The sequence below is a fragment of the Pezoporus flaviventris genome, unplaced genomic scaffold, assembly GCF_033815535.1.
Source record: "Pezoporus flaviventris isolate CSIRO_AGI_PZ_B2104156 unplaced genomic scaffold, CSIRO_AGI_Pfla_v1 ptg000016l, whole genome shotgun sequence".
Classification (NCBI taxonomy): domain Eukaryota; kingdom Metazoa; phylum Chordata; class Aves; order Psittaciformes; family Psittacidae; genus Pezoporus; species Pezoporus flaviventris.
This window is the reverse complement of record NW_026892564.1, coordinates 7698344-7714153: the sequence shown is the minus strand read 5'-3', so window position 1 is coordinate 7714153 and position 15810 is coordinate 7698344. Positions and strand designations below refer to the sequence as shown.

Here is a 15810-nt window from a genome sequence, read left to right as displayed (position 1 = left end):
TCAGTAAAGGTCACAGAAGGCAGGGGACTCTGGTTGGGTGAAACACATTTTATCAAGTGCACTTGTCAAAAGAAATGTATGATTTTCAGAAAAAAAACTTAAAGTATTGTTATTTTTATTTGAATGAAGTTTCATTGCATTGCTTTGCTAGTAAGAAACAAGCAGGAGGTTACTATACATACCCTATGAAACAGAGGAATCACCAGAACATAGAACTAGCAAGATACCATCTGTGATACAAGTGGAACACTCCCATGGTATACTAAACAAAGTTGAATCATGTATACATAGCACTATAACATAATGCAGTTGAAAAAAAGGTCATCTGACTTTGTTTTGTTATGTATCGCTTTCACTTGTTGAGTTTCGTTCAAATATCTAGCAATGCACAACAAAGACTGACCTGTTTGATTTGCTGGATGTTCTGAAAAACAAATGTTATTTCCAATACTTTGCAATTCAGCTTTTACAATCTGAAAGCAAATGTGAATCCACAGACAGAATCCTGGCTGGTCTGAACTTAGTGCTCTTTCACATTACTGTTAAAACTGGGTAGACCAGGCTCCAGCACTCTGAAAGTTGTCCAGACTGGGGTTTCAGTCTGGTATATTTTGTGCTCGGTTTGTTTCAGTTTAGTCAGGTTGAAAAGCATTAGGAAAAATGTAGCAAATTACTTTAGCATGCTAAATATGTCCCATTTAATACCAGAGTACCTCTTCAAAAAGAACTTCCGCACATGATTTATACTAGAAAATGTGAAAACCCTTGTATTATCTACCAGTGTCTAACCTTCCTCTCTTGTGCTAGTCTATGAGTCAGTTGATTTGCAGTCCTTAAAATAAATATATTACCCCCTGACTTAGGAGACTTTTAGGCAATTAATAATAGCTACAATGCTGTGTAGTATTTGCTTGTGTTCAAACAGTAATGACTCAGAAACACAGTATTTCTTTAATAAATATTCTTGAATCACCTTAGGTTGCTCTCAAAGCCAAAATATGGTGACCAATTTTTTCTTAATAAGATACTGCAGAACAGGTTTCTAATCTTTTTGAGTTCTTTCTATGCCTCATTCATGTTAATTCTGGAGATCCTCATTGCATTAGTATGCCAGTTACTAGGAAAAGTAAATGTGCTGCATAAACACCACTTGGTATCTTGAAGAGGTGGAACATCACTACAAATTGACAGCAAGGACACTCAGGAAGTGTCTAATATATTCACTAGCTTCACCATGGCATTACTGAATAATAATCCTCTCAATTTTCAAGGTCTTTTCTGTCGTGCTTGAAGACCTTTAATAAGGCTGAAGGTGTGTCCTGGGTTCAGCAGTAGCAGTCATTTTTCTCCTTCTTAGTAGCTGGTGCAGCTCTGTTCCCAGGCCAAAAGTCAAAACCACAGCACTGCACCGGCTACTATGAAGGAGAAAAATGACTGCTACTGCTAAACCCAGGACACACCTTCAGCCTGATTAAAGGTCACAATATGGTGAATAATTTGCATGACAGCACAGGTCCTTATAATTGTCAGTAGTTTTTCATTCCTCCAGTACTTTTGTTCAGGCTTAGTTACTACTTTAAGCACACGAGAATACATTCCACAATTTGTCATGTCATTCTGCCAACTTCTTAACATAATTCCCAAACCCTACACAGGATGCTTTCTTATATTTAGCAATCCTCTCCAAACACTATCAAATGACAGCAGGTAATCAATGGCTGGGCAATCAGAATTCTGTGGTGATTAGCAAAATTCATTCATAATTCATAGCCAGTAGCCCTAGTATCAAACTATTTATGTGACTTCATGGTTAAAGCAACAGCTTTGGAAAATTTTCAGTGTGGATCTTTTGAAAATTGTCTGTATTACTAGAGCTCTGCTGCCAGTCACTGCTTTGTACAACATGCCAATTCTTACTCTGGTGTCAAATACCAGACTGTCCAATATGTCTCCATTCACCTCTTCAGTTCCTTACTATCAGAACAGTGATCTTCTGAAATACAATAGCTCTCCCATTAATTTTTTATTTAATCTAATCTGGAGAGTTCAGAAACACTGAGGCAAAGTGCAGGTTGTTTTTTTTTTTCCCATTTAAATTGATACGTTTGTCTTGCCCAAAATTTCACGCTAATCGGGAAGCATCAAGGCGTACTTCACCATGGTAAATCAGACTTCACGTGCAGGGAGCAATGAGCTAAGCTGTCAGAGAAGAGCGGTAGCATTCAACACTTTATAGTGTGTGTCTGTGAGGTCTATTCAAATTAATTATAGCAAGAATACTACTATCAGTGCTTTCATATTCTAAGATGATATGGGTAGCAGTTATAGGTTTAATGCTGTGGCACTTTACACTCCTGTGGCTAACCAGTACTATGAATGCACAAATAAACATAACAAAGAACAATCATACAGAAGTCTCATGATTCACCTCGTGATGAGGGTTTCAATCCACAACACTTCTGATGTACACATCGACAGCTCAACGACTCACCCTATACTGCTGTTACAGTCAATGAGGAAAAACAGATGCTTTGAGGCTACAATTCATCTGACCTATTTTAGATGAGATGAATCATAGGCTGGGAGTGCCTGTTCCCTTTGTTGACTAGAAAAGGAGACTCTATGATTGGCTCAGATGTAAATGCCTGCATCCTACATATCAGACATCTACATCAGCATGATGAAACCTACTCCTACTGACCAGATATACAGCGAATGACTCATGCAAATTTACCTTCATGTGGTCCAGGAGACATCATACTTCAAAACACTTACATCTAACAAGAATGGTTGTTAGCAGGCAGACTAATGTGGTTTTTAATAAAAGCTTTTAAAAATGCCTTAGCCAATGATTTTATAGATTTTTTTTCTTAATGTATGAGCAAAATCGACTCTGAAATATGACTGACTATATCTCTTGTCTGTCTCATTTTGCCTGATGTGAGATGCCCGCCCCCAGTGACATTAATGGCATACCCCCATGGATTTCTAAATACATTCCTCCACTGTCTGGGGCAGAGTCATTTCCTCTGGCTACTCATCAGACCATGTTCCGGTCTATATGTTTCTATGTGTTTGAGCTGCGCTTGGGTTCTGTGTGGCTGTAGCTTCTCAGGTTCACCACAGACACCCAAATTCTCTGTTTCACTGACACAGAGCCTGTGACCCAGATGTTGCACGCAAAACCCATGGCAGTGTTATGTACCATGAGTCTTCCCAGCACCTTTGGCAGCAACACCACAAAATGACAGCAAAGGTCTGAGACATTTTGCAAAATAACTTACAGAAAGGACACAAGCTATTTGCAGGGAAAGCAGTGCCACCTGGGATTCAAACACAGACAGCAAACTGTGGGGAGACCCCTCCACCCAGCATCTTCAAGAGCACAAAAGCCCTTCAAGGTTCTCCTTAGCAATTTCAGTCACTTCTGCTGTTTCAGGCATTCTGCCTGAAATACTTAAGTATTGCTGTTTTGAGGCATACTGCTCCTGAATACTCTGCTTAGCTTGTTCAAATGCAAAATTCAAAAGGCAGGTTCCCTTAAGTGAAAAAAACATGCTCCTTTCTGTTCTCTGAACCTGACAATGTCTACAGTATTTTGAGTAATCTCTCCCCTACTTCCCACTCTCTTAACTAGTGATTTCTATTCTCTTCAGCTAGAGATTTTCAAAGCCTTAACTTACCATAAAGGCCAACTGAGAGAACTGTATTTGCTTTACTTTGGTCAATCTTCTTAGCATATCCATTGCTGTAGGTAGCTAGATCCTGTCCTCATTTTTCCCTTGAAATCTTCATATAATTGACATCACAGATGCATCTTTGTCAGCAATTTTCAGACTTTGGTTGCTTGTGTGTGCGCATATGTGTGTGTGTGTGAGAGAGATGGATTTACAGAGCTCCTAAAGCCATTCAGAGCTCATGAGATACTTGCAGCATGGTAACTGTCACATTTCTATTGTTGCTTTTTAAAAGAATAACAATAAATCAAATAACAGTAGAGTTTGAATTAATGGGTAATTCAGGATTGTTTCAATGAGTTTCACTGGCTTAATCTAAAGCCTGAAGAGTAATAATGCAATTCAGAATTTTCAAAGACAGGCATTTAAAATTAACCTTAAAATCTAATCATTTTGAAACAGATATATTTTTTTATTCTTCCAAATTAGTAGTCTCATTGCCATTTCTAAAGCAATCAGGATAAGGAGGTAATAAATGAGTTTGAAAATTTTCACCAGAAGATTTTGCCATCTGTGAGAAATCAAGAAATTACACATACACCAACCATTTACGTTTGACAGCACCCACTGTTTTTGTACAGAAGGTATTGAATGTAGCACTGGTGTGAAAACAAGTTACCAAATTATCCTTTAAGAGAAAAGATTAGAAAATAAAGCTGAAAATGCAAAGAATAGATGACTATTGAAAATGATGGCATCTAAGAACACAGTACTTAAGAGAATGTCATACTTTTTCCGCTGCATGAGCTGCAGAGAAAGGGGAAAGGAATGTAAAATTCCTTCCCCCCCTTTGTATGTAATTTTGACTTTATATTGCTTAATTATATCTGATCTTTGTGATCATAACTATGATTTATAGCTAACCACTTACTACTGAATAGAACAGATGAGACATGATTCTGGTCCATTTTTTGACTGGGGCAGTTGGCTAAAATTATGATAAAAAGGATAACATGCATTTAGAAGTTTATTTTGTATTCAAATAAATATATATTATATATAATGAACACATGAGCATTTATTAATTCCTTACATAAAAAATTAACCCGTTTCCTGCAAGAAGCAGGATATTTTGTAGTTTCAGGCTTTGTGTCATTTATTGTAATTCTCAGTCTTTCTGTAAGCCTTTTTTTAACTGAGAGACAGGTGTTTAAAGCAGGTATTTGCCTACATAGCACGTATAAAATGGTGTTCTGTCTGACTTCCTGAAACTATGAAATGCAAAAAGCAAATCATTTGAAGCAAAGCTGTAACTCCCTGAGAAATTCAGTATAGTGAATAGACCTGGCCTTAATGATGTAAGTTCCTACAAGTTGAACTATGTGAAAGCAAGGAAGCTGTCTACTGCCTCATGGAGCCACTGATGTCTTGCAAAGAGATGCCTTGGTAATTCTCCTCCAGCCACATCTGTCTCCTGATCACAGCATCACTTGATCTTGTAGGATCAGTTACGTCTGAGCAGACACCACTCACCATACTGGAGTGGAGTGGCTTTAAACACTAGACAAAAGCACACTGGACACTTTGCTGGAACTACAGATGTAAACACTTCAGAGGTTCAGATCCCAGATATTAAAAGAAAAAAAAGGCTGGTATATTAAATACCCCAAGGACCCTATTTAACAGAATGCTTGCTCTTGTATTTTAAACTACAAACATACAGAGAAAAACACTAAAATCAGTGAAGGAATTAAAAAATTGACTAAGAGAAGCAGAAGTAGAAATAATGACAAGGAATAAGCTTGCCTGAACAAAGAAAAACAGAATGAAAATCTGGGTTTTTTTTTCAGCTAAAACAGTTTTTGCTTCTTCTGCAAGCCTGCCTAAGCGAAAGCAAGTATTTATGTGTCCTATGTGCACATCACAAAACAACAGCATTGGCCATATGGGCAACCTCATGCTTTTCCCACACTGTGTGTGATTTTAGTTTGCATCAGAGAGATTTTTGTTGGCAGGAAAGAACACATGAAGAGGTAAAAAAAGGCCCCAACAGGTGTCTCGCAAAGGGAGGTAAGGTTAACTTAGGGATGTTAATTCTCCTTCACAACAGGCACCGTGTTTGAGCCAAAGCAGTAACTCACACTTCCTTCTCTGCTCAGTCATTACTAGAGTCTCCTGCTGCCTCTCCTCAGTTCTTATCTCTCCAGCTAATCTTAGTCTTAAATCTTTTTCTGTTATTACCAGAAAGATGAGAAACATGGCTGTGGGCTACTGGCAACGGTACATAGTGACAATACAATTGACTTCAATTGTCAATTGAAGTCAAGCATCGCGATTTTAGCATCTGTTTTTCTAGGTGGTTTGAGACTCTGGTGAGACAATAGTGAAATGATGGCATTTGTGCAATGCAATGGATGCAATGTAGTCGTTACATAGACATAGCTATATGACTATCTGCAGGCTCATGTAACAAGAAGAGAGTTAATATTCTCTCCTCAATTTTAGTGGATTTAAGGAAATTGCTTTTTCAGTTTGAATCCCTCTGGTAGCTGGCTACATACTAGTAATTTCTCAGGAAAGAAAAAAACCCTGCTCTTTGAAAGTGCGTATGTGAAAAGCTACAACAGTGAGAAGAAAGTAATACAAATAAAATCCTTTGTTAATAAATCCCTGCAAAACTACACAGTACAGATATGCTGTGGGTAGATGTCAACACCTAACCACTGTTAACTTTTAACTTTGAAACAAATATGATCATAGAAGAAAGCTGTGTCTATGTTGAACTGCAACTGCAATTTACAAACACAACTTTGAAGGACCAGACCTTGAGCAACGAGGTCTAGTGGAAGGTGCTCCTGACCATGGCAGGGGGGTTGGAACTGGATGATCTTTTAAGTCCCTTCCAATACAAACCATTCTATGCTTCTGTGAAATAACAGAAAACCCCTCTGAGAAACAGAGAGCGCACTGCCACTCCCCTTTGCGGTACTGTTCCTTGGTGTCCTACATGTGGAATGACGTTGAGAATAGGCGCGGGAGATCAGGAACTCATCTCAGGTTGCAGCCTGATTTCACAAGGTATCTATCTACCTAAGATACAAGGAGCATACCTGGCATACTTTGACATGGCTGTACCATTAGGATGCAAAAGGTGCTGGATAAATTAGTAGAAACTCTGGAGCTATTACTATTTGGTTACAAGACTAGCAGGCTTCAGAGGGGATCAAACATAAACCCAGCTCTTTTTCCAAAGACTGCTTCACAGATTTTAAAGCCACCATGCTTTCTTCAAGTTTCTCTGGTCTGTTACACAAGTTTCTGTGTGTAACAAGGAACAGCTATGTTATCCTTTTGTTCCTGCGCTGATTCAGTAAATACCATTTCACAAAAACACTGCTGCCAAATCTATTGATAAGTTAAGAGATGATGGTACATAAATTTCTGAGGACTAAGACTGCTGCTGATGGCCAAGGTCATTCATCTAACCTATTTCAAGCACTTTCGTCCCCAGTGCTTAACTGATTGTAGAGCGACTGATACCTTAAGGTCTAGGAGATTTACACTTTTTCCGAAAACATGGCTGAAAAAGAAGGAGTCAGCAGATGTGAAGGATCAGTGATTAAACATATACTTTTATTGAAAAGAACCAGTAAAAATCTAATTTTGGTTCAGAAGAAATAAATCTAAAGCCTATTTTGGGCAACACTCTTCGTTAAACAATTATCCATGTTTATACAGAAACAAAATCAATGCTTTGCTGCTCTATGTATTCATGGATATTTCAGTATTCCATCTTTCAAATAAAGAACAATTCTCTTCTAATCTCTTCTCAAGACACGGTTTTCTAATCCAGATTTTTTCTCTTCTTCTTATGAAGTAGCGCTAGGGTAACAACGCATTATGAGAAGCTGTATGCAGTTCCTGCTGAGTTGCATTTGAGAAACTTAAGGTTTATTTAGCCACCCCATTTTGGTCCCTGGTAAAACAAGTTTCCAAATATGTACATAGACCTCCCTCCACATTTAACATATCTATGATCCAAGCTTGTGGCTTAAATACTCAGGAAAAAAAAAGTTAGTATGTAAACGTGCAATTCTAAATCAATTTTTTTTTCATCAGAATAGAGAATTAGCAGTTGAATGTTTCTCATTCAGAGGCTGACTCTCCAGCAAATGTCTCAAGATTAAACTCACTGAGATTAACTTTGAAAACGTCTGGATTTATACATGCACATACCATTTACAGCACATTAGTAAGTATTACTTTATTAATGTCAAAAATGCATATCTGAAACATATCAGCCCTGTGTTATGGAAAACAGACTTTCAAATTTACAGTTACATGCTTCTCAAAAATCTATGTGCCTTTGCTTGGTTTCCTCTAAAAATCCTCAATTTCTCTTATTTTTGCTTCTAATAAGTTAACTAAAAGCAATGGCTTTTTACAATTCATATTTCTATTGCATTACCTACAAGAACATTGTATCTGAGTAACACAGGTCAGCCAAAAGCTTGCATTTGTATCTTTTTGCACTTGCTTGAGAGTCAGCTATTTTAATGAGTGATGGGCATGTACATGTCCTGAAACAGTAAACTCCAAGGACAAATTATGCTCTGCACAAAGCTGATAATTTGTCACATTTTCAAAATAAGTTTCTGTCTGATAACATTATCAGAAGGGTCCAACTCAAGCACTATGATGGAATTAAGCAAACTGTTTACCTACAATTACATTAAGAGGCTAATCCTTTTTTCTGTAATTATACAAATGTCTCTTGGACATCAGTTGAAACTGAAGTCTGCAAGTCCCTGCATGGTTGTTGGTCAGCCACAAGGCTGGCTACTCTTTCAAAGGTGCCACACAAACACTTCCTGACCACACAACCAGCATCTGCCTTATTAGTTCCGTGTTTCTGAAGGAAACATGACTGGAAATTGAAGGTAATTCCCCCTCTACACTTCCAAAATGTGACACCTCTTCTGGCTGCTGGGGCACATGGTGGCATCTCTTCTGGGTCAGGCCCATACTGCCAGGGACATTTAAGCTGTACATGTGCATTTAAGTTTTCAAACCACATATTTTTACACGGCTTATGGAACCCAGAGATGACATGTAGGTAGGTACTTGCCCCTACTCCAGCTCCAGTGCTCCAAGAGCTGAACTGCACACTTAACTAACCAACGTTTTGATCCTCACAAAACATCCCAGTCACCACCCATAAATCACCAGCTTATTCTGGCTACTTTAATCCATCCCTCCATAAGAACGCATTTTAAAAAATCTGATAAATGTTGAAACACTGATGTAAAAAAAAAAACAAACATTTCAGACTGTGACCAGAATTGTCACTTTTTTCTGCTTCTACAAACAATAGGCCTTTTTTTTTTATTTCTTTCTTGGAAGAATGTGTTTGTATATTTATATGTCCTCAGTTGGCATACCAAACAGAGAAATGTTAAGACTTAATGCATGAAGCACTTGCCAAAGCAGTTCGCAATTTTAGCATGCTAAGCTGAAACACGAGAAGATATCCCTGTGACAGACAGGGAGCCAAGCGGGGAGCAGCACATCGCTTAGCACTGCTCCACAGGGCTTCATCCCATGTGAGAGATCTGGCCTTATGTTGTTCCTCTGTCAAGGACTGTATTTCACACTTTATGAACCTGATTTTCCTTTCCTGATGAGTACGTTATATATTTTTTCCAGTATTATATATATTTTACTAATATATGCACAATCTATCACAACTTATGTTCAATAAAATTTCTGTTATATACACACATATGGGCACAGATGGGGAAAAAAAATCCCCATTCATGTAGGCTATGAGGATGTAATGAGAAGAAAAATGACAAGAGGAGATGAAGAGGAAGGAAGGATTACTCTAGCAAGTACCAATGTATATTAATGGTCAGGCATTACCACATCTGACAGTCTGTCTGCCACCTCTAACAGCCAATGGAAATTCCAAGCTCATTCGTATTCTCGTTCATCATTACCGAACATGGTGCTTTATAAAAGATTTTCAGGGAGTTTTGGGACACCCACTCCACTGGAAGACTATTTGCTTGCATTCATAAAAGCCCAAGAGAATTTACTTCTACATTACAGCCAAACAGCAACAAGTCTTTCCAGTTTCCAAGGACATACTTGAAAGTGAGAGAAATTTGGTTGTCAATAGCCAATAGCTATGAACTTGTGATGAAACTTCACAGGGATTAAAATATCGGCACTGTATATTCATCCTATTCAAATTTCTTGTTTTATTCTCAGTCACATGAAGATGTGAAACCATCAGTGACATGAATAGTAACTATATAAGGAAAAACATAATAGGTCATGGATTATTAACAAAAGACAGTTGAAAGCCCTTCTTCACATGAAAAGATATTCCCTCTCTCTTAATCATGAGACAGTCTTTGCACAGGCTAATTGTATAACATTTTCAAAAACAAGAACTTTTGAAAGCGCCCTTTTGAAGCTGCCGCTTTCCTGGTCCTGTGCAGACAAGAACTGGGACTGAGGTTTTGCAACAATCTGAGCAGTTTTCTTTCAAAGCAGATTTTCATCTTGGAAAGAAAAGCACAAGTAAAATTCAAAGTAAGATAAGCTTTATGAAAAATTTGCCAGTCGTTTAGCAAAATAAGAAAGTTCAGGTAGAGAGGAACATCTATTATGCATAGCTAGAAAGACGTCTGCTTCAATTTGCAGACCTCCATATCACTCCTGAAATGAGTGCCAAGGGAAGCACAGCACTCTATTCTCTCCCAACATCTTTCTGGGAGTGCAATGGTACTTGCAGAAAATGTTTCCATCAGGCTGTCCTAACACACCCTTTAAGTGACCCCACCCACAACAAGCTTCCTTTAATTTCTAATTGCTCACAATGTGTACCTACAGCACACAGGAACTCACAGGAGGACCTCGGAGAACCATGAGGGAGCTTAGCTGGCTGGACAAGATGACGCCGCACTTGGAGAAAAGCAGAATATTGATGCTGGATGTGTATGCTGCATTTGAGACAGCATCAAGCTGGTGAGGTGCTGATGGTCATGGACAGCAGAAGAAAGAGGATTAGAGGAGAAAACTGGGTTGTTGAACAGTGAAAATGGATAGGATTATGAGCAATGCACAGAGATACTGCACTGAAGCTTTGAGAAGAGCAAGGCAACAGAAGACAGCATGCAAGGGACACGTGGGCCTTTGGACAATGAAGGGGAAGGCAGCAACTGTGGATTGTGGGGTAGGCTAAGGCAATGCCTCTGTGGAAGACAAAGGACATTGAGAGGAGAGGCTAAGGCGGCACTGCCTGGCCCATATAGAGAAGGACAAGATGCAAGATGTGACGAGTGGTATGCCAATATAAATAAATACTGTTGGAAAATGCCAACTAACTGCAACCAGATATGTGACCAAAATCAGTGTCAACCATGTTCTTATTACAGACAGACCTGTGGTATATGTGAAAAATAAGTGTACAGGTGTTTTTAAACATTTCCCTTTTGGTTTTCAGTGACCACTTTATTTTTTTTTAATGGAGGTAAATTAAGCTGGGAACATACTTAAAAAAACCATAACCCTGAACATAAAATGAAAAAGGAAAAAAAAAAACAAACAGAAAAATAAACCCAACCTTACTTTTTTTGCTCATCATTTTATGAAAGCGCAGTAACTTCCCATCTCAACCTGGAACAAGGTAAAAGTTCCCTACACTTTTAGGGTTTAAGCTTTGAATCAACATAAATAATTGCTCCAATTAACTCTGATGGACACTGGAGATTACTCATGGGGTGGTACAGATTCAGGATGCAAGACATTTGCAGTAAAGATGACGAAGGGTGCTCTTTTTTATGGAGAGACTTACTTGGCTGTTAGAAGACACCCATCAGGCAGGTGTCAGGCAGCTTTTCCCTTCCAAAGGTCCCAAATGCTGGGACCACCCTCCCTAAGTGGTACCCACACACAGGTCCATCCATTTTTGTTTCCTTCCTGAATCAGTTGCTGATTCCTGCCTCTCCTCCCAGCAGAGCACCACGCAAAGGTCAGGCAAAGCCTTTGAGATTAAACTGTAAGTGATTAAAATTTCCATTATTTTGTGAACTTGTTCCACATATTAAAGAGCCCTAATGGAACTTGCACACATTTGAGCAGGTAGAAAGGCACATGATGGCAGGAATTAAGGAAATTAATTCCTGTGCTTTGAACTGAAGTAATCTCCCAGAATGTAATTGGCTTTCAATCATTCACACAAAACATGCCCTTCACCTTTAAATGGTAATTCATTTTACCATACAGGTTTGAATGCCATTTATGTCAGGCTTTAAGAAAGCTCCCATCTCCTTACTAGAATACAGCATATATGTTTTATCCAGGAGGAGATCGTGTCAGAATGTAATTCAGATTTCTGACATGTGTAGCTATATGATGTATGTACCTATACGTACCTGTATGTACCTATTTCAGCGACCCCTAAGCAAGCGGAAATGCAGAACACTTCCTGGATGGATATCAAGCAACAATTTCCCCAGCAATGCAAGGTTATTAATGGCAAGTCTCCCAAAACGTCTGCTGTTTCCTTGCTGTGTTGAGCTCTCCATGAGACATGGCAAAACGAGTATGAGTGTACAAGACTTTTCAGGGTTGCGCTTAAATCACACCAGATCTGTGCAAATCATAGTGACAGTAAACATAGCTGTATCTGTTTCAATAGAACCAACTGAAATCTGGAAAATCTCACCATATGGAACTTTCCTTCCGTAAAAGAAATACTACAGAGGAAATACCTGGAAGCACTGCGCTTGGTATAATTGCTTCTGGGGTTGCTTCAGCCCACCCTCTTCAGTTGACATAGCAGCAACATGTTACAGATGATGAAGTGCATCCTTCTGACAAAATAGCCTTCTGCAAGCCAGGTGCAGTATCTTTTTCTTTTTTTTTTTTTGTCTGTATTTTCCTTTTGCACGTCACATCCTATCATTCAGCAACGTTTTATCTCTCTCACACTAATATCAGCCCTGGATGACAACCAGGGGACTGTGATGTTGGCACCCCTGCCAAATGGTTAGACATATCCTGGACACTGATAAGAGATGCTTATATTAAAATTGGGAGTCATCTTCATCTCTGTGTACTGTGGATTTTTTAAAGCACAGTTTTACTAATGAAAAGAAATGTGTAATTCTGAAATAGTAATACTTTCCTTTGAAAAGCCAGGTTTGCTAATGGATTGCCATCTGTTCAACCCTTTGCCAGGAAATAGATTTGTCCCGCTTACTGAAAACAGTATTAGGGTGAAACTGTAGATTACACACTGGATTTCTGAGCCGTTTAATTTAAAGCACTTTGTTATTTCACTAAAAATAACTTCAGATTCTCCTCCACTACTAATGTTGGAATTTGAGTCATCCAGCAAACTATTTAGAGTACTTTGTGAGGTGCCTTACTCTCAATTAGGTTCCAGAAAAGGTACCTACCTCTCCTTTACCATTTTGAAACAGAGTTCATCAGGTTTCTTTTGCACACATTTTACTGCAAGAAGCTCTCCATCTTGCTTCAAAAGCCCATCTTAATCCTCCAGAAAATAAATAAAATAAAAAAAATTAAAAACCTTTTCTAAAGGCATTTGCCTCAATCATGCTTTCAAGACTGCATGATTTAGATGAGCTGGGAGCCTCTCGGAGGCTCTGGATGCAAGTTAGAAGGACACCCTGACAGCTCAGGATGCTGTATCAGAAGCTGTTTGGCCTCTCTAATTGATGGAGCCATAGGAGCAAACCAAATCAGAACGGTAAATTACTCTCCTCAGTAATCCACAGAAATCTAATAACATTTCTGCAGAGCCTTATCAAGGGCACAAAGGCACTGCAGGGGAGAGAGCCAATTTTTACAGCCTGGAGCTAAAAGTTGAATTTAAACATAACTTCAAGATTTCAGCACCCTCGTGCATTACCTTGGTGAGGTTACTGACACACTGTCAAGGCTGGCAAAGCACCAGCAGCTCTCCAAACCCGGACTACAGGAGTAGTTGTCTACAAGAATACACAGACGCGCTGCAAGGTTGGGGAACATCACCAACGCCAGCGAACGGGGAAGTTACAGTCACTGACCTCTTCTCCACACTCCTCGCCCCTTCGCCAGCCCCCTAGAAGGAAGCAGACAGCCACCAAACGCCCGTCTCCTCTCGAGGTGCACGTTCCCAACTCACTGCCGGCACGGCCGGCTCCCCGCCACGGAGCAACCACCGCCCAGCCACCGGCGGGGCCGGTATCGCGGGGCCGCCAAGGGGAAGCCCCGTGGGGCGGCAGCAGTGGAGTGAGGGGCACAGAGGAGGGTTCCCGGCGCCCCGCAAAGCGGCGCGGAGCGGAACGCTGGCAGCGGAGCCACATATCGAGGGATGCCAGCGCTAACCCATGCCCGGACAAAGTTTTATTTCCTCCATTTCAGCCTTTCTCCTGACACCCACCTGAGCCCCGCGGGGAGGCGCCTCCCCACTGCCCTCCGCTGGAGCCGGCGCTGCCGGCAGAGCCGCCGCGGCAGCAGCGCCCGGCGCGCTGGGACTGCGGGGAGAGACCCCCGACTCCGCCGCGGCGGCCCCCGGGCACGGCGCAAGACTGTAGGGCGGCCGGGCGGCCCGGCGGCAGCGGGAAGCGGCAGCGACCGCGCTTACCTCTGTCCAGCGTGAGCGGCTGGACCGCTGTCAGTGTCGCCATGTCTGCGGCGGGGCTGGAGCCCGAGTGACGCGCGGCTCCGGCACCGGCGTGGAGTGCGGGGAAGGGCGGGGAGGAGGCTGGAAGGGAGAGGGGGCGGAGGAGGAGGGTGGCTCCGTGGGAGGAGGAGGCGAGCGGGGCGGAGAAGGTGCCCAGCGGAGGGCGGCCCGGCACAGACGGGGCGCCACGATGTAGCGGGCGCAGGGCGGCCCGGCGGGGCCCGCAGCGGGCTGCCGGCATCGCTGCGCCACCGGAGCTGGGCCTGGCGGGGAGTCCTCGCCTCACCGCGCTCGCCTCAGGGCCGAGTCCCAGGGGCCGCAGGGGCCGCAGCAGCCGGGCCGTGCGCGGGGGTGTGGGGCAGGCAGCCGCCGGTCCCACAGCCCCGTGGATGCCGCAGCGGCCGATGGCGGCTGAAAGAAGGCTGAGGGCGGGGAGCTCTGCAGCGCCGCGGGGCGGGGAGGGGAGGATCGGCGGGGGCCGGATCCGGCGGCGCGGCCTCGCCACGGCCGGGGGCGGTGGGGAGGGACGTGCCTAGCTGCGCTGCGGCTGGAGGGCTGTCAGGCGGCAAGCGGACGGTGCTTCAGGGTGAGGAGCTGCCCGGAGGGCTGGCCGCAGGGGATGGAAGTTGCGTGAGAAGCCAGGAGAGGAGGTATCTGGCCCCTATGAAGGGCCTTGGCCGAAGGGACGTGTCCTGTAACGGCCCTTTTGGATGGATGACACTGTCGGCCTCATCCTAAAGTCTGGCCATCACCTCTTTTCAAACTGCTGGGTAAAGCTTAGACATCCTCGAGAAACCCTAAGTTTCCCATAAGGCAAACCCAACATGTCTCCACAGTGTGGGGTCGAGTCCTCACATTCACAGAGCAAGCCTTGTGTGGTGACCATGCATGGTGGCCGCCTCTTCCCCATCAGCTGCAGCTTGTGTGAGCTTGGAGACCTTTGTGAAGACCATCCGTGAAGGTGGAATTCCAGCCCAGAGCTCTGCGAGGTTTGTTGGCAGCCCTCTGGTTGTTGACCCTCGTTGGTCACATGAAGTCAAAGGAACCTGTTCAGCTGCCATCTGGGAAAGGTGCAGCAGTGTGGCAGAGTAGCACAGAGTTTCGGCTGCCTTCCCTGCGGTGGACAACAATGTAGAGGAATGACTGCGTGAAGAATGGCATCCTTTTTAAGTATTTATTGCCCTCTGTAGTACCTGTGGTCTTGCGTTCACCCAGGGAGCGCTGGGATGGGGTGCAGCATTACTCCAAAGGGGAGTGGCACTCAGCTACCTGACAAGCCACAAATGACTTGAAAGTACAGCAAGTGCAGTTGTATGTAATTAAAATCTTTCAGCTGCAAGGGTGTTTAAGCACTAGTATAGATAATGAGGGAAAGTGTGGAAACTTTGCCATTAAAAGTTTTCAGAGCAGATTAAAAATTCATTTGGC

The 15810-nt window shown here is 42.3% G+C and overlaps 1 protein-coding gene across 2 annotated transcripts in view; it reads right to left on the bottom strand.

The window, feature by feature from the left end:
- The window catches only part of LIN7A (lin-7 homolog A, crumbs cell polarity complex component), a 51914-nt gene extending 37086 nt beyond the window's left edge, over positions 1-14828 (bottom strand). Inside the window, exon 1 of one of the 2 annotated variants that reach the window (XM_061454677.1) lies at positions 14344-14828. In XM_061454677.1, the coding sequence (XP_061310661.1) occupies positions 14344-14623 (280 nt within the window). In that variant the 5' untranslated portion in view covers positions 14624-14828. The remainder of the gene's footprint in view (positions 1-14343) is intronic. The other variant, XM_061454676.1, reaches the window with a different exon arrangement.
- Positions 14829-15810: the final 982 nt, after the last annotated feature.